The 18,479-nt window shown below is 45.1% G+C and overlaps 1 protein-coding gene across 5 annotated transcripts in view; it reads right to left on the minus strand.

The window, feature by feature from the left end:
• The window catches only part of KIAA1549L (KIAA1549 like), a 667,839-nt gene that overhangs the window by 271,271 nt on the left and 378,089 nt on the right, over positions 1–18,479 (minus strand). For all 5 annotated transcript variants that reach the window (XM_085648235.1, XM_085648236.1, XM_085648234.1 and 2 more), the window contains 2 exons: positions 13,487–13,546; positions 2,171–2,316 (listed from right to left, as the gene is read on the minus strand). In XM_085648235.1, the coding sequence (XP_085504361.1) occupies positions 2,171–2,316; positions 13,487–13,546 (206 nt within the window). The remainder of the gene's footprint in view (positions 1–2,170; positions 2,317–13,486; positions 13,547–18,479) is intronic.

The raw sequence follows: 18,479 nt of genomic DNA on the forward strand, positions 1-18,479 counted from the left end.
CAAGGCAGCGTGTGCATTGTTTTTACTGGCTGTTTGTGGGCTTCTTTTATGGTCTGCTAGGCCAGTTTTACTGTTGATTGTCCTGATATTAAAACAAACATTGCCTGCACCCAGGCAATATCCATGCAGACTTCCATGCAGTGTGCCTTTAAAGTTCCAAACTGCCCAATTTGCAAACATGGGCCACTTTTTGAGCCTTCTAATTCACTAACGAGGGGGGAGTTTTATTTTTGTACCCAGGACTATCTTCTGTCCCAATCCAAACCTGAACTGAGCTATTTTACCGCTCAGTGGTACTGGGAGCTAAATAGGTGGATGTTGGAAGGGCCCTGATAAAACAGCAGAGCGTCCGAGAGCACTGCACAGTGATGCACTGGGAACAATGCAGCACGGGTAAAGCCCTGAGTGTAAAATAGCTAGTAATGCATGGTTTACAGGTCAACCAATATCCCCAAGAAAATGTGTGTAATTGCAATCTTTCACCACAACAGCATCCCCTATTTTTAGGTCGAGCATTCGAGATCTCTTGTATATACTTTAGTATACACTTATATGTGTATGTACTTTGTGGGCTCTGGAGATCAGCCCTAGGACTTGCCTGCTTTCGCTTAGGGGCTTTTTTTCTGTTCAACTGCCTCTATTTAACTGTCTTGATAGAAAATGACCAGTAGAGGTCAGTAAAATACCAGAATTGCTTTCTGCTGAGGGACTTTATTTTTTTATTTTTTCTGGGAACTGCCTCTTTTTATATTTCTTGATAGAAAACGACCAGCAGAGGTCAGTAAAATATCAGAATCACTTTAGCATTCTATAGATTCCAGCCCATAGAAATTGTATTCCACGAGCACCTGTAGACAATATTTTTTTTAAATCTTGCATTTTCATTGATATGACCACCGAAGGCCGTGATCTTATATTAAAAACAGAGCTTTGGACTATACCATTTCCCGCTGAAAGGCAATATTTCTCTCCATGTGTTCCCATACCTGGCGTGTCACTCAGTTTGGGGCTTACTTTTCCTCCATGTTAAAGAACAGTAGATGTTTCAGCACCCAGGCTAATGTGCTGCATAGCTAAATACAGATAAGGCCCCAAAGGCGAGACCGATTGCATTGCAAATGCTTGTTTTAATTGTGGTCAAATTTGTTGCTTTAAAGTTTAAACAAAGGGTCTTCTTTATGACCGGGTTTAATGTGGGGGAAGGGAGCAGGAGAAAGTAGTATTCGAATGGACTGACAGAGCTAGCTAGTCAATGTAGCCCTCAGTGGACGTGGAAGAGTCAAGATAAGGGACTGCAAAGCGGTGAGAGCATCACACAAGCGGGAGTAGGGAGCCCGAGGGCGTTCGCGTCACATTCCTGGCCCCTTGAGCAAGGCCCCGGGTGGTAGCGAGTTATAAAATGCCCCTTGGTGGTTCTACTGCGCTCGCACTCATAGAACCACTTACCCCTGGCGCGTGGGGAGAGTGCATTCCCCGACAAAAGGAATTGTGTTTGTGCTAGCAAATGGTCTTTGCCCGTGTGTTCTGTCCTACAGAAGGATCCTCTTCGCCCTACAGAAGGCTCCTCTTCGACTGTCGCATGAAATAAATGGGAGGGATGGTCCCTGGTATTGCAAAAGCAGAGGGTTTCACCACCTGGGAAGCTAAACGGGGCACCATCCGCAGATGTGAGCATTAGCGCACTTCAGAGGAGACCCGGACTACACTACACATCTACTCTTTTCAGGCACGGGAGGTTAAACGCCGTGTCCAGAGCCACCGGATGCGGCTCCGAGGCCAGGGCTCGCGGATGAGCAGATGTCTGCCACTAGGCCCCATCCGCCCTCCTCCCCCGTGAGAGCCTCGAGAAAAAAGACCTGCCATGGGGGAACAGGCCACACAGCAGGAATAAAATACAGTATTATTTCGGCGAAATGAGGTTCATAATGCAACTGAAATATAGAGGAAAAGTATATTATTTGAAATTAAATCACCGTATAAAAAAGGATGTTACCAATGAGTTTTCAGCAGTTTCTCTTACAATTTTACTCCCAGCCTTCCATTCTGAAGCTTTATTATTCATGATTTAAAAAGACAGGCTATCTTTTTCTGAGAGGATCCTACATTTTTTAAACATGATATATTTATAATCTTAAATCAGAAATGTTGCAACAATATTTTGATTCACAACCTGCACGGTGTAGTCTCCCACGTCGGTGGCACGCTTGAATCTTCTCCCTTGCTGCTGAGACATTACGAAGAGCTGGCCCAGCCTCTGTTCCATCAGTCGGGCAAAGGTTTCGCTGTTTAATAACGTGTCATTTACCCCTTGTATAACTGTGGATTACAAAATACATATTACATGGCTTCTTCAATCCATGGATCAGTAAAGAAACCGTAATTAGCAATGCACATGGTAAAAAAAAGCCATACAAATAAAATGCAATATCCACTTACAATGGTTTCTACAATGGCGTTAAGCCAGATTCTGCGGACTGCCACTTCAAGCAGACATGTCAACCGAGGGACAGGGGAAAACATGTAGTACTTTGCCCTGAATCACACAATGTAGTGAAGTGAAGAAGCAGGATTAGATCTCAGTTATCATGGACAGAATGGCCCTCATTATGACTGTTGCAGAAAAACCGCAGGGGGATACTGCATTCAAAATTACCAATACCACAGGGGGTACAGTCATTTTCAATGCACTGCTACCAAAATGTTTTGGGGTATGTTCTCAAGAACGTGTGATAACCATCGCAAAAGTTACTTAACGCAACCCTCAACATCGCAGTCCATCGCGGGATATTCACGCCGTGTTAACCAGGTATTCACAACACGGCAGTACCATGCGATATTCCCCAGATAACGCATCAACTGACTGCGATTAAATTAACGCCACGCCACCAAAATGCGAAACGCGAATGCATAAAAAGCTATGATGAGGCCAATCGCGAACAAAAATTCGTGAAAACCAGCTACAGGCCTGCAATTCACACGAGTCAGGCTGGAACAATCACCAAAAAAGTAGAAAAAAAACTGACAAACAAATGCCAAACAACAGCCAAGCACAATGGATGTTGCTGGAGCAAGTACGGAGGAGAACCAGAACCCCAGAAGCCCCCCAGAGGACCTGCCTGGGACCTCAGGGTCAGGGAAGGGCAAGGAGAAGAAAAGTAGGAAGAAGCGCTTCAGTCCGCAGGAAAACGATCCTGATAACGGAGGTGGTCGAACACCATCAACTACTGTTCATCACCTCCACTGTGTCATTGGCAACAAAAAATGGACTATGGCAGTCCATCATGGACAAGGTGAATGCAGTCGGAGCGCTGAAGAGAACAATGGAAGAGGTCAAGAGGCGCTGGAATGACATCAAGCACAAAACAGAGCTGAAACTCACTAACAACCGGAAGGCAGCAATGCAAACTGGAGGTGGGAGTCCTGCACCACAGGAGGAGCTGGACGACATGAAGGAAATGGTGTCCACAGTCATCAGTGGGGAGACGGTGGCAGGAGTCGGGGGACCGGACACTGCTCAACAGGACTGGACACAACAGTACCAGGGTGAGTAACGACCAGGGACTGGGAGGACGGGGGCAGATGGGCACAATGGCACACATGCACAATTGAGCTGAGCACATCTGAGGACAAACCATGCCCCAGACCCCAACTCCCACCAATAGAACAATGTACCCAAGTATCCTACATGTCAGCACTGTACAAGCACAGAAGTCAAAGGCACACCACATGAAAGGGATAAGGGGCAGCAAAACAGAGCAGCAGGGGCCACCCCCCCCCATGCAGCACACACACTTAACATGCAGAGCACACAACAAAGTGGCACAAACCCCAACAATTCCACATCAGAACACAGGACACAACTGGCGCCCACTGGGTGTAGACACTGGCCAATCACAAGTGGCATTGCAGGGAAATGTGAGTAGACAATGCACAAGTTCAAACACACATCCGTGATGTTGTCGAAATGTCCACTGTCCCGTAGCAAATAGGCAGCCCCTCCAAAACAGCCACGATGTACACAGTCATGCAAGCTGTATGTGAACATATACAATCCGACAACACACATGTAAACACATTGTCAAACTGCATCTCCCCTTCACATTGCAGAGGGACAGTCAACACCTCCTGCAGAGCAGCCCGAACCTCTCCTCTCTGATGACGAAGAGGACCACCACAGCTTCGACTCCGATGCCCTCCAAGAGTTCATTGACAGTCTCTGCAGCCCACCTCCAGGAGCAGGGCAGCCCGGCTGCAACGGGGACACCCCACCCCTTGCACAGACCACACAGCAGGCAGCACCCACCACCACGGCTGCCTCCCAGGACCACCACAAAGAACACATGGCCTTCCAACGCCATGTGTTGGGATGCCAGGACAGCTGGCTGAACAGGTGCGGGTGGGCTTCGACCGCATGGCAAACAAACTACATGCCATACGTGGGTGTCTAAGTCCCATCAGGGACCACTCACAGTCCCTAACGGACACACACAGTCTGCTCCATGAACTCCAATGAACCATGACTGACATCGCCAGAGTCCTGCCTCTGAGACAAGAACGACTGTCTAGTCAGAGTGGCTCCAGCAAGCTCACCCGGGAGTTGGGACTCATGCGGCTGCCACGGCTGCACACCAGCGAGAGGTAGCTGGGTTCCACAGTGACATCAAAATCATTCTCAAGGCCTTGCTGCCACAAAGCCTGGCGGTGATGTATCCTGCTGCTACCACTACATCCACATCTCCGCCCCCTGAAGTGTCAGTCCCACACAGTGCGGCAGACATTCCACCTCCGGCCCCTAAGGTGTCACTGCCACACAGTGCTGGAGAAAGGCCAGCACCACCCACATCTGAGGCACATGCCACAGCAGAGGACGGAGATGCGGATGAAACCGACTTACTGGTATGGAGAAAACTAGCATTCATCTCTGCCACATGGCTGGTTTCAACTTGATTCTGCCCTCTGCATCATCACCTTCCACTGTCCCTCGATACACTCTGCGACACTCACCTTGGACCTCGCAATGGACTGCCATTTTCTGTATGATCGCCAATGACACAGCTATCAGACTGCGGACTGAACTCTTAATCTTCCTTTGGACTTGTCATTCCCTGAAGGACTCTGGCTGGCCCTCCACGGGCCAACATTTTAAAGTAGGGTTTGCATGGCCCTGTACTGCTCCAGATGCAACACTCCACTGAATGTGCATTAAACATTCCGAATCACACAGGTGTGTTGTGTCTATGGTCTTTCAAGTGTGGTAGTATGGATGAATGTAGGGTCAGTGAATTCCTCTTACTTCCATGTGGCTCATGTCCTTGGACTTGGGTCACAGGGTGACACATTGCCGAATATTGTCCGGGTGGCGCCGACGCAACAACAGCGACACACGCATTTGTTACTTCCTTGTCCAGCCCCGTACCGAACAACGCCCAGAGCCCCGGGGTCATTGTCCAAATCCTTACGCTGGACTGGCATACGCCAGGCCAGCCCACTCCGCTTACGCTCACAGGGGGGGGACGACAACGCTACATGTCCCAGGTCTTCCCTGTAGGGATCTGCTGGTCACAGCTCTAGTTGTCAGCATGCCACAGCCACTCGCTCACGGCTGGTGTACACCCACACCACACCCATCCAGCAAACGCATCACAGCACATGTGACCCTGCCAATAAAAAAGTCCGGGTGCACGTACTCAACGCCGTTTCCAACCTCTCTCTGGTTGTATCCGTATGGTGTGCATGTAGGCATGGGGGCCCAGGGGCCTTCGACATCACATTCCGCAGGCCTGGAGGTGACATGATGGTGTCCGCACCACGATACTCAATCATAGAGGGTCCATGACTTGCAGTGCACAGACTTGGTGGCACCGGATCACCGCGGCCGGCACAGGCACATCGCCACGGGACGGTGACTTTCGGTGCACTGAGGTAGGGGCACCTTAAGTGCTAAGCGGGTGTGCAGCCTGCGATTATGCCCCGTCCTGGCGGTCCATACTGCTCAGGTTTTGTGTGCCCTGCTGGACCGCAGTGTAGGCCTGAGCCAGCGGACAGCTGGGGCCTACCTCCACGTGGCGTGGCCTAGCAGGTCACAGAGTTAGTGGCACCTTAAGGACTGAGCGGGTGTGCAGCCTGCGATGAGGCCAGGTGCACTGGTATGTCCTCTGCCATGACGAAATCAAGACCCAGCACCAAAAGTGAGACCTGGTGGCCTGCCAAGCGGGACTGCATGATGTGGAGGGTGCCGTGTCTGTGGGCCTCCGGCTTGTGGCTTGCAGCGGCATGTGGTTGGCCCTCATTGCTACACGCCAAGGGCGGAAGGTGAGCAGTGAGGCCTGGGTGTGCAGGGGCCGGCGGGAGTGGCTGGGGTGCAGCTGCCTGGGTGCGCAGGGGCGGGCATGCACCGCTGGGCGGCGGGAGGGGCTTGGGTGCAGCCGGCGGGATGGGCTGGGGTGCAGCTCCCTGGGTGCTCAGGTGCGGGCATGCACCGCTGGGCAGCGGGAGGAGCTGGGGTGCAGCTGCCTGGTTGCGCAGGGGCAGACAGGCGATGATGTTGTGTGCACCTCTATGTACTGTGCCATTCATGTATCTAGACTCTGTTACAGATGACGGGTCTGTCTCAGATGTGGGACCTGGTGAACTGCACTACATACCGACACGTAGTTGGGGACACACAGGTGGTAGCAGGTGAGCAGTGTGGCCTGGGTGCGCAGTGTTGGCATCTCTCTCCCTGTCCCTCTCTTCTTTTCTCTATCTCTCTCTCCCCTCTGTCTATCTCTCTCTCTCTCCCCCTCTCCGTCTGTCTATCTCTCTCTCTCCCTCTCTGTACGTCTATCTCTCTCTCCCTCTCTTTCTCTCTCTCCTTCGCTCTCTCTCTGTCCCTTGATATGCGCAAGACACACCTTCTCACCATTTTGGCTTGCAGGCTGTGACCTACGGAATTTCCCAAGGGGAGCCTCCATATGTCTTAATTTATGTTCTGTGTTTATTTAATGCATTTTCATTTGTTGCTTCGAAGGTGAATGTGATGCTCATTTTTGTGAGGACACGTGCATGTCAACAGATGTGATTGTGTGACATCAGGCGGATTATTTGGTACATGATTCCGTGTAGTTGATGTGAAATGTCTTTGGCCGGGGGGTGGGTGCTGTGGAGGGGGGTCCTGGGAGTGGTGGCGGTGGGTGTTGTGGCCCTCTTGGGTGTCCGGCACGGATGTTCAGTGGCTCCATGGCATCTGTTGTTCTTTAGGTGTGGCTCTGGGCTGGGCTCCCTTTTCTGTTGCAGGCTGCCGTCCGACTTTGCACTAGGTCAGAGCAGGTGTTAATTTTCTGCTGCTGACGCGCCTTATCGCATGTTTCGCGGTCTTTTCGCCGATGTGGCTGGTCATTGAGAATGTTGTGGAGTGGTGTTGTCGCGGCTTTTTGCATGAGAGCGCCTACTCTATATCTCATTAGCGATAGTTGCCAGGGTCATCTGTGGCGATGTTTTTTGTAGCTGTTATCGCAGGTAAACTGGTACTATGGGCTGTTAGCACCAGCTTGTGAATGAGGTGATAAATTTATCGCGAGTTTGGCTGCGCTAAAGTGCCATTAACCATTTAGTAGTTGATTTGTACAACGTGAACCCAGAAAACATGGAATAATCGCGGCTTCCCCGCTGAACCAAATTGTGTGATCTTAGGAAAATACTTTATTTTACTGATCCTATTTCTTCTTCATTAGAGCATATGAAAGCTCCTTCAAATAGGTCAGTTCAGAATAACAGCTGTACAAAATCTATACTGTTTGATTTAATAGACTATAATGTTGATCTATATATAACAACGTGGGAAACATTCAGGGTTCACATTATGTGTCTTGCCTGTTAGTTGACTAATGGCACTTTCACCAGGGTGGTAGCAGGGGCAGAAATGGTTAATGTTTAAAATCTATCACTTTTAATAATGACTTCTCATTGAAGTGCTATAATGTGACATGTTAATGCCAAAGCTTCCAGATGTTAAAGTAATGCAGTTTTTTTTAATTTTGGAGAGAATTTATCATATTTTACGTGGTTTTTTGCTTGACTTACAAGGTAAACATTTCCAGGGCTCGGCTCGTGCTTGGGCTCAAAGAGCCAAGCCAGGCCTTCCTTTGGCTCGACTCAGCTGGCTCAGCTCGACCTTTTAATTTATTGGCCCGGCTACCTCTAGTACCTATAGTAATCGGTGTTTGTGCATTTATTCTCACTTGTTTTCCCTTTATTCCTCAGTTTTTTCCCTGGGTGCATTTTTCATGCTTTTCTTAGCGAAATGTGCACGGGTAGAGGAGGAACTCAGAAGTATGTGTTCCCGCACAACCCGGAAACTCCCTTATATCGATGAACTTGGAATAGCTTTCTTTTACATGAGCTCCTACATCGGTAACGTAAGATCGAGTGTACAAAAAGTCAGAAAAATGCCTAATCGTGGAATAAATCAGTTTTTTTCTGGAATTCATAAAAGATGCACAGAATCTTTAAAGGGAGCTGTGAGGTCATAGTTTCCCAGGACTAGTGCTGAAACTCTGTGAATTGCCCCAGGCAAATGCATTGTGCATGCGTACATGTAGGAGGCACACATTTAGGCTTGTGTAAATATGTCGCAAAGGTGCAATTGCACTTGAAACATTTTTCATTATATCCCCTGATGGGGGGAAAAAAGAAATCCTAGATAAAACCCAGACGCACACTCCTGTCAGTTTTGGGGGTGTTTAATTCCCATTCCCGCTCTGGGTTTTTTCATGGATGGGAATGTGTTCTGCACAGATTTGTTGGTGTATACTTTCGTTGCAAAGCTTTTCTGCCCTCGAGCACCCACGCTCCACCCCTGTGAGCTGCTGTGCAGACTACTGCTCTAATAACATGTGTGGGTAGATGGATCAGAAAATCTCCGAGCCCCTTCAATGGTCGTCGGCCCTTGCGCACACACATACAGCAGTGCGTGCAACCCTGCCTTATGTTTCTGAGCACACACGCACGCACTCCGTGAGTTATGAGATCAGTGCCAGGCTGACCAGAAGGGTACGCTGGGAACAAACCGGGAAAGGGGAGGGGTTCAACTTCAATAATCTGGCCTCAGATATGCAGATAGGTTCCTACTGCACAATGCCAATGGCGGCGCGCACGCCTGTTATGCCTGCATATAAATATTCAGCTCTGTTGGCAACTCACACACTGCTCAACTAATCCACTGAAGTAACGATCACACTAAAATACTCTCCAACACCAGCATTTTACACACGCAAACCTAATATGAATCTGCTCACGGTATCACGACGTCCTAACACAACGTGGAGCTTGGCTCAGTGCAGTTCTGGAATGTGTAATTGTACTTGAGAGTCCTGTCTAGAGATAAATAAAGTAACCTGTGGTGCCCCAGAGAACACGATTTTTCTGCGTATTGTTGTTTCCCTCTCACTCAGAGAGAATGAGGTCAGTCACTCAGGCCTCTCTGGATATTAGAGCAGTGAAGAAAGCAGCGGCCCACACAGCAGAGACCGCCGAGCAGGAGCCGCCTGCACATGGGGCACCACTCTCAATCCTGTCATCTGAAGCACTTATGCCACCCTCGAGACTCTGAAACAACACCTTATACAACAATCCCAAGATTTTCATCTCAAGGAGGGCTCTGTGTGAGTGATGGGTGGCAGGTGGTACATCAACACACAATACCAATTCAGGGGCACATTGAATGTTACAGCCAAGTCTGGGTTGGAACATATATATATAAATAGCTCTATTAAAACAAAACTGGCAGTTTTAGTGCCGAAATTATAATTTTAGCCTGACCTTTCTAAATCATAAACTGCTTGGAAAGCTGTCATGAGGAGCAGGCCTCACGTGGAATCCAAGAGGAATTGTATGAGAAGGGGAGCTTAGACATAGCCAACTAATGTTTGCTTTATGCCTTGACCGCTGTCCCACAAGATGAAGGAGAGCTTCCTGTGCATGAACGGTGCTAAATCAGAAATGCTACAGCTGGGGGGCGAATCCTAACTCTTTACCATTCCCAGGCATCGGAATATCATTATCTACCTCCCCTTAATATGGAAACCAATGCCGATCTTTCATTCACCCCCCTCCACGTCAAGCTACCCAATGGAAAAAGACTCTCTATGGGGCACTCCTCCCTCCTTAAGGTTTACTTGTCAATCTCCATCTACCACAATGGTAAGAGCATGATACAAGCCTCCCACTCTAACTATGTAAATTCGACCAATATGTTTTGTCACACTCTTGGTTGGTCAACAACAGATGGACTCTGCTCACAGTTCCCACACCTCCACAAATTCAGAAGCCTCACTTTTATTTTCTCATTCCCTATATAGACTCTTACCACAATCCACTACCTCAACCAACACCCACCCCTCTCTAAAAGCTTAAAGACACTACCCCTGGAAGGAGTCCCAAATTCAAAGTTCTCATCAACCCAGACAACAACACCCATCTTCATCAAAGCCTCCTCCCCTTGGGACATTGAGCATGTAGACTTCAATATATGCCCCCTGAAGCTCTTCCACTAGCGTCAGATATTCTAATAGTAGAGACCTCCTTACCAAGCTGACAAACATGCAAAACCTGGAATCGCATACTCCCTATACTATTCCCCTTCCCTACACCCCTACTCGTCAACACATAAAAATTGCTCCCTCAGTTCCATTTACTGACTGGCCTCATCCCACAAAAAGAGGTTTTATTCCTACCTCCCGACATTACCTTTCATGGATCCTCCAAAAACCCTAACCCCATGCTACTGCCCAGACACCACTCTGAGCTATCTTTAGCTATATACAACCTCTCTGACACTGTTAGATCCCTAGCCTCAGAATTGAAACTCTTAACTTCAAACATTTCGAGACTTGAAGCATTTGAAGGAAATAATAGAGCCAAGCCTACCTTACCGCAACCTAATAACTCATTTAAACCACACTGAATAACCCCATCTCTCAGTACTGAAGAAACTGACTCCGTACTGGCACCATATAACACCACCTTTGGAAAAACCTTGATCACAAGCCCAATGAAACACAGACCTTGGTCCTCAAAACTGCGGGGATCCAATGTTAGTCTGGATGTCAAGTCTGTTTCGGTTCTGATTGCCCCCCCCAAGTTCAGCGCCCTCCATTGTGGAGAGATCTTTAGGATGTCCTTCTAATCTCTGCACCATACAAAAACACCTCCCATTACAGTCTTTGAAGCGTACTACATAACTGCAGGTCCACTGTCAAACACAAAACAGAGATTGCTGATTCCCTCCTATATTATAATCTAGAACTTATGATTCTGACCGAAACTTGCTTCAATGAATATTCCCAAACGGCAATGGATCGCCTTATCTCACCAGAATACGATATTGTATGCATCGACAGAGAAGACAAAATTGGTGGCGGTGTTGCCATCATTCATAAGCAATCCAATACTTGTAAACGAGTGGGGCAACCTCTTTTCGATGCTTCACTGTAGATCAGAAGTCGGAGGCCATAAAACCCTCCAGGCTTAACCCATGGGAGGACAATAAATTTTTTCTAGAGCAATGTATTGAGTTAATCGCCTCATAATTCATAATGTCCAACCACCATCATACGTTTCATGGTGACTTCAACCTCCCATTGCGGGATCCTACGGACAAGGTGAAGTTAACCCTATTTCTCATTTAATGGCCTTACTCAACACTCTACGAAACTGGCACATAATAAAGGAGACTGCTGAAAATGATAATTTTGGCCCTAGAACTATGTCCACTTTAGCCTGCTAAGCAAGGGTAAAGTGTTTGTGTTCCCCCTTTAAACCGTATGAAATTGGTATACACCTGATTGGCACCTTTAACTTACCTATAACTCTAATATATGGTACTAAGTATACTCTGGACCTGTAAGTTAAATATCACCAGTGGCCTGCAGCACTCAGGGTGCCACCCACCTCAGTAACACAGCAAACCCGACCCTGTAGCGTGGCAGTGCAGTTTCAAACAGTCAAATGGACCTGTGAAAATAAACTCTTTTGACAGGCCTAAACCTCCCTTTCAAATATTATTAAGTTACCCTAAATTAGGCCTTAGTACCCATAGGGCAGGGTGCATAGTATTTAAAAGCAGTATCTGTAAAAGTTTAATGTTACGCTTGGCCTTCCAGTGAAACAGCCTAAAAACTATTTTTCACTGCAACAAGGCTGGCTGCATCCATAGGAAAACCCCGGATTAAATCATGCTACCGTATAATGCTAAATTTGTGTTGGTAAAAGCTAAAGAAATATTTCAACGTTCTTTTTAATTGTGAAAAAAATACAGTTTAATGATAAAGTTGAATTGAGTCTACCGATTATGGAAAAGGTACTTCAGAAAAATTACTTTTTCCCTGCCTAACGTGGCCTTTTTCTGTAAGTAATCCAACTGTCACCTGGCAGTTGATGGCTATCCTGGAGTGAGGTGTGAATTGCTCCTAGACAAAGGGATTTGGGTGTGGGGAGGTGTGTTGTCCTTCCTTTGACAGGATGCTGTGGGAGCAGTGGCCAGGCACTTGATTAACTTGAAAGGAGGTCACGGGCAGATGCAATTCATACCTGGGTCTGTCCCCTTTATTGCCCTTCTAGTCAGGCTGGCACCAATCCCTGTGGGAGAGGGAGCTGGTCCAGAACTGGCTTAGAGTGACCTTAGGGCAGGCAAATAAGTTCTCATACTGAAGAGTCTCGTCTACGACATCTGCTCTCCAGCCTACCTGAGATCAGGGTGAATAATTCCACAGACCTCTGGGATCCATTTCAAGCCAGGTGACTCGCATCCACTGAACAAATTTGTGCAAAAAATGCAGTGTGTTGTCCTCTGTGGCGCCACATTATGGAGATGATAATGAGTGGCTCGGTAATACTGACGCCTATAGTGCTGTTCATGTACAGTATTACCACAGCTTAACATGGCCATGATGAAGTTTTACATCTGGAATGGAGAGAAACTCTTGGCAATCGGCGTTTCTGTGCTGAATCCCGAGTGTTATTCACCATTTTAGGGCTGTTTTTCACTAAGACATTTCACCTGCTTCCAAATGAACCCCTGCTCCCCAGGTGAAGGTCCAGCTTGTGAAATTTCAAGTTGAAACCTCCTGCGGCTTTCCCCGTGGCACTCCTGATTCAGCCAGGAAGTGACATTATAGGTTGAATCAGGATTACTGCCAATTTGTGATCGGCCCAGAAATGGCAGATATGTAATCAAACATGATCAATTCAATATGCTGAAAAGTATATATAATTCATACATGTGATCAGGCATGCTAGGAGTGGCCTCAAACAAGTTTTGTGATTTTTAAAATAAATAGTATAGGTATTCCTCTATGGTATGTAACTTTTAGTTACAGATTGCTGATTCTGGTGTTAGCGATGCAGCAGGCTATGGATGCATGATGTGTTTCAGTGCACCATCCCATTGAGAAATATATATAGAAAGCAAAATATATGACACAAAAAAATAGCCAGTGTAAAGCCTTACCTGTGTACACCCAGTAGGGTCTGGTGGAATCTGCAGTCGAAAGGACAGGGTACTTCAAAGCTGTGACAGAAAGAAGCAGTGACATTATGTTTAGGGCTCCCGGTTTTATGGTATTTATTTTTTTAACATTTCGATCTGTATTGATCCATATTTGTTGTTTAGCCATTTTATCTATATTTATCCATATCTATTTTGTGTTTTGTGTATAAATGAAGTTGTAAAACTGTCCATTTCCATATTTATTTAACTGAAAGACCAGCCGCGGCCTGTGGAAGGAGTTCCGTGGGGCTTAAAGGCGGGGCGGGGGAGGGGCAGGGTGGGGGGTACTAAACACCGGAATATGGATAATTGGAGGTAAGTAAACAATTAAATAAATAAAACAAATTTTGTTGCGAGCCCTGCATCGCAAAATGCGATGCAGCGCGCACTACGAAATTCATTTTAATTATTTAATTGTTTACTTACCTCCAATTATCCATATTCCGGTGTTTAGTGCCCCCCACCCTGCCCCTCCCCCGCCCCACCTTGCCCCTCCCCCGCCCCACCTTTCTGCCCCACGGAACTCCCTCCACGGGCCGCGGCTGTGAAAGACATGCACTCATGCCTTGATGTCTGTAGTGATTTAGCTATTTAAGCTGCCAAATATTATGTAACAACACATCCACTCAATATTAGCATTATACCACAAATGTATATTGACATATAACATTATTTAAAGCAATGTCATCCTGTTTTTTAATTCCCCATGCTGTCCATCTGCTCAGCTGTTGGGCTACAATTCATGAAAGACAGCACAGAGAGTCACTTAAAAGAAGCACATTTTTCTGTATTTATCCACTTTTAAAAATAAAACATTGTTTTCTGTCTGTATGTATCTGTAAAAATCCATAAAAACAGAAAACAGGGAGGTTTAATTATGTTACAAGAAGTCTTGAGGCTCATGAGAGTACATGATCTATAATGAGATACATCAGTACAAGTGTACACAGCACTGCATTACACACTCTTTGTGTGAAAATTATTCTGATTTGATGATTGAGTGTGCTACAATCATAACATTTAGAAGTAGCCTACAAACATTTTAGAAAAAATCCTCGCAGATGCCGCTCTTTATAAGCATCCTTTATTCTTTGTCATGAACATAAGTGAGTTCCTTGGCTAGTTTTTCATGCAGGATCAGCGCATGACTAAGCTGTTGCTGCAAATGACAAGGTTAATCCTGATCCATGACTTTATGACACATGTAAATCCTGCTACTGTGGCTGAAATGAACAAGAGGAGATGTGTCTTCAGTAGAACATTTCAAGTCGCACCCTAAATTCGACTTTTAATCAAAATATCTCAGATTGAACAAGCCAGTACAATAACCAGCTACATGGACTATGCACATAAATTGCATAAAGGTACCTGCAGAGCTGCTCAAGTCTGCCAGTTTACTGAAAATCATAAACTTTACATTTATCTCTCACACCTCTTCATCCACTACACTGCTAGGCTCTATGTCGTATAACTCGATATCAGCACCTCCGTGGTCATCGCACACAACATGGAAACTATTCCCACATAGGATCGAAAAACAAAGGCGACACCCTTCCAACCACACACCCTATATGGTGTAGCATGGTGTTCATGTAGGCAAAAGCTTTGGTATCCCACATAGGGGCAGTAAGCACTATGTAACTGTTTCAATACAATACCTCGAGCTGGCAAACACCTACTGATTCATCAATACACCTTGGTATATATATATTCAACACTCATAAACATTTTAAAAACCCTCACAGTCACTGGATGAAGTCATCAGTTATGTCATTTGAGATGTCATGAGTGTCGTCATCCGTGATCTCACTGACCATGTCATGAGTGATGTAATATGTGAGCTCATAAGCATTGCATTGCGGGGGCACAAGTTATAGTTATCACAGCTAACTATAAGTGCTGAATTTCTCTGGCTGTGTATGAGTGAAATGTCAACCTAACTATAACATCCCAGTAACCTTTGGGGTTGTTCAGTGGATTTCTAAGGTTTTTAAAATTATATATCCTAACTATAACATCCCTGTAATCTTTGTTTTTTCTGCAAATTTCTAAGGTTTTTTAAATGCTAATTCTTAACTATAGCGTCACTGTGACCTTTGGATTTTTCAGTTTCTAATGTTTTTAAAATTCTATTTCTTATTTGTAATGTCCATTTTTTTTAAGTGAACCTCTAAGACTTTGGTATTTTCTTTCTAGAATTGGATATTGTGTATTACCTGCATATTATATACCACTCATTTTTTGATTTTGTATGTGTTTATCAGAACGTACATTAATAACTGGCTTTATATTTAACAATTTTGTGAGTCGGGACAACATTGTCACATTTGCTGTAGAGAATCTGTGCTCAGTAAATGTATTTCACATAATGAAAAATAGACTGAAGGACATTTTTTAAATAAAGGTTAAGTCTAAATATTAAGGAAGATATTGTTTTAACTTTTCTTTCTGTGCTCAGTTTCAGAGAAAAACGCTTTTTACAAAAAAAAATTATATTTGCGACTACAGACGTCATCGCAATGATGTCGGTAGTCACGAAGAGCATGTGGTTCGTATAAAGTGTAAAACATATATATAAACATATTCTACAGTATATTTAACAGTAGAGCTTTATTAGTGTACTTTTCAAACTCATATTTTTGTAGTGAGTTTACAGAAAAATCGTCTTCAATGACGTCGGTATCACGATCCCCGCGGACACGCCACAAAAACGGATAACAAAAGCACACATTCAGTGGCCACGAACACATCAAAAAATAATATGTAAAAAAATCCATTCTGAACATTGCACTACCCATATTACAATATACATACTTCTTTCAAAGCTTGTTTAAACTCATATTTTTCTACTAAGTTTCTTTAAAAACCATCCCTCAGACCTATTAACCGTTTGAACAGATATTCGGGATGTCGCAATGACGTCGTTAACCGCGATGATCACGCCTTTTTCATAAAGTCTAAAATACATATATTACACACATATTAGAGTATTTTACACACTAGGGGTTTCTTACACTATTCTCTAAAGTCTGTTTTTCTAAATAGTTTATATAAAAACCATCTCTAAAACCTATTTTATATTTTCACAATGAGGCTGGAGATCGTGATGATCTTGGTAATCCCCGCAAGCACATCATGAAAACGGTAAACAAAAGCAGAAATTCAATAGCCATCACCACATTCAAAAATTAAAACTATATCATTAATTATGTCTATCACAGTAGATAGCTCACTATATTAATAACTCTATAAAAACATTTATCAGAATCCCTATATCTTTATAAAAATTTGTTTTAATGATTCAATGATATTATTATTATATTTCCACCAATATTCGCGATGTCGTCGTTAGTTGCGACGTCTCTGCGATGACACATGGGGAGGCGTGCTGGTGGTCACGGCGTCATCGCAAATATCGGGTGTGATTAAAAAAATCAACTATTTTGGACACATAACTTGTGTCACTAACACCCCCATTTCTCAACCATGTGTTCAGAGTATCTCCACCCTGACCACTTATGTGGGAATCCACATACATTTCCAGACCCGGGAACCGTTCCTGACAGATAAAATGACATCTGCAACTTTCTGTTCAGGTTGCGTCCAGCCAATCAGAGCATTCCTGTTGGCGCATCCTTTTGTGATTAATCACGAAACCACCGCAAAATATCTGCGGGAAGAGATATCACTATAATATTTGGCTTAAATTCCTCAAAAACTACTGTACAGATATACACCATTTAGGCAAAAGGCACTTCCTTGAACAAACGGCTACCTCCCTGCCAAATTTGGTGTAAGTCCGTTCAGCGGTTCGGGCTGTAGGTGTGGGTAAAGGTTCCTATGTAAATTAACATTACAAATGCACCCTTATTTCGTGCCCAAAAATCTCGGTCCCCACTGCACGGATCACCTCCAAACTTTCCATGATAACCAGAAACTATCTTGACATGATTTTTAAATTTTTTATGAAGATTGGTCAAATGATGCCAAAGTTATAGGCAAGTCTAAAAATGCTTTTCCTATGGAAACATGGTCCTAACTATAACTACCTATATATATATACATATATATATAGGTTATATTACTCCTGACATGGTCTGTGACATCACTGATGACAACTTAAATGACATCACTGATGACATCATCAAAGAACCACTCACACACCCACTCATCCCATACAACCTCTCGTATGCCTATTCACAATCCCTCACACACCCATACCAGTACTCACACGCATTCACGCCTCCATAGAGTCACTCACACAACCAGTCACTCACCTGTACAGCCAGTCACATAGCCACACACTCACCCATATAGTGACTCACACACCCACTTATTTACATATACAGTCACTTACACACCCTCTCCCTCATCCATACAGCATCTGAACACAGCCACTCACTCACCCATACAAGCACACACACTCTCACTCACACACCCACATAACCACTTACGTACCAATTCACACACCCATACAAGCACTCACACATCCACTCATATAGCCCATATAGCCATTCACACATAAACGTACTCTCCAATACAGCCACTCGCATGCCAACTCACTTAAGCAAACACCCCTTTGACCAGCCACTTACTTACCCACACAACCACTTACACACACAGTCACTCATGCAGCCATTCAGACACCCACTCACACACCCATACAATCACTACATGAACAATTACCCACCTACAGAGCCACTCACACAACCAGTCATTCACCCATACAGCCACTGATACACTCACTTACTCAACAATACAGCTACTTACACAGCATATCACTTACCACACTGCTACTCTCACACCCACTTATACACCCATACAGCCGCTCACACACCCATACACATAAGGAAATATACAGTCACACAGCCACTCACATGATATATGTTAGAAGTAGTATCACTCAGTAGTAGTGCACCAGTAAAACTAATTTAACTTTTGCAGTAGGTTAGTG

Source organism: Triturus cristatus, chromosome 3_2, assembly GCF_964204655.1.
Source record: "Triturus cristatus chromosome 3_2, aTriCri1.1, whole genome shotgun sequence".
In the NCBI taxonomy this organism is placed as follows: Eukaryota; Metazoa; Chordata; class Amphibia; order Caudata; family Salamandridae; genus Triturus; species Triturus cristatus.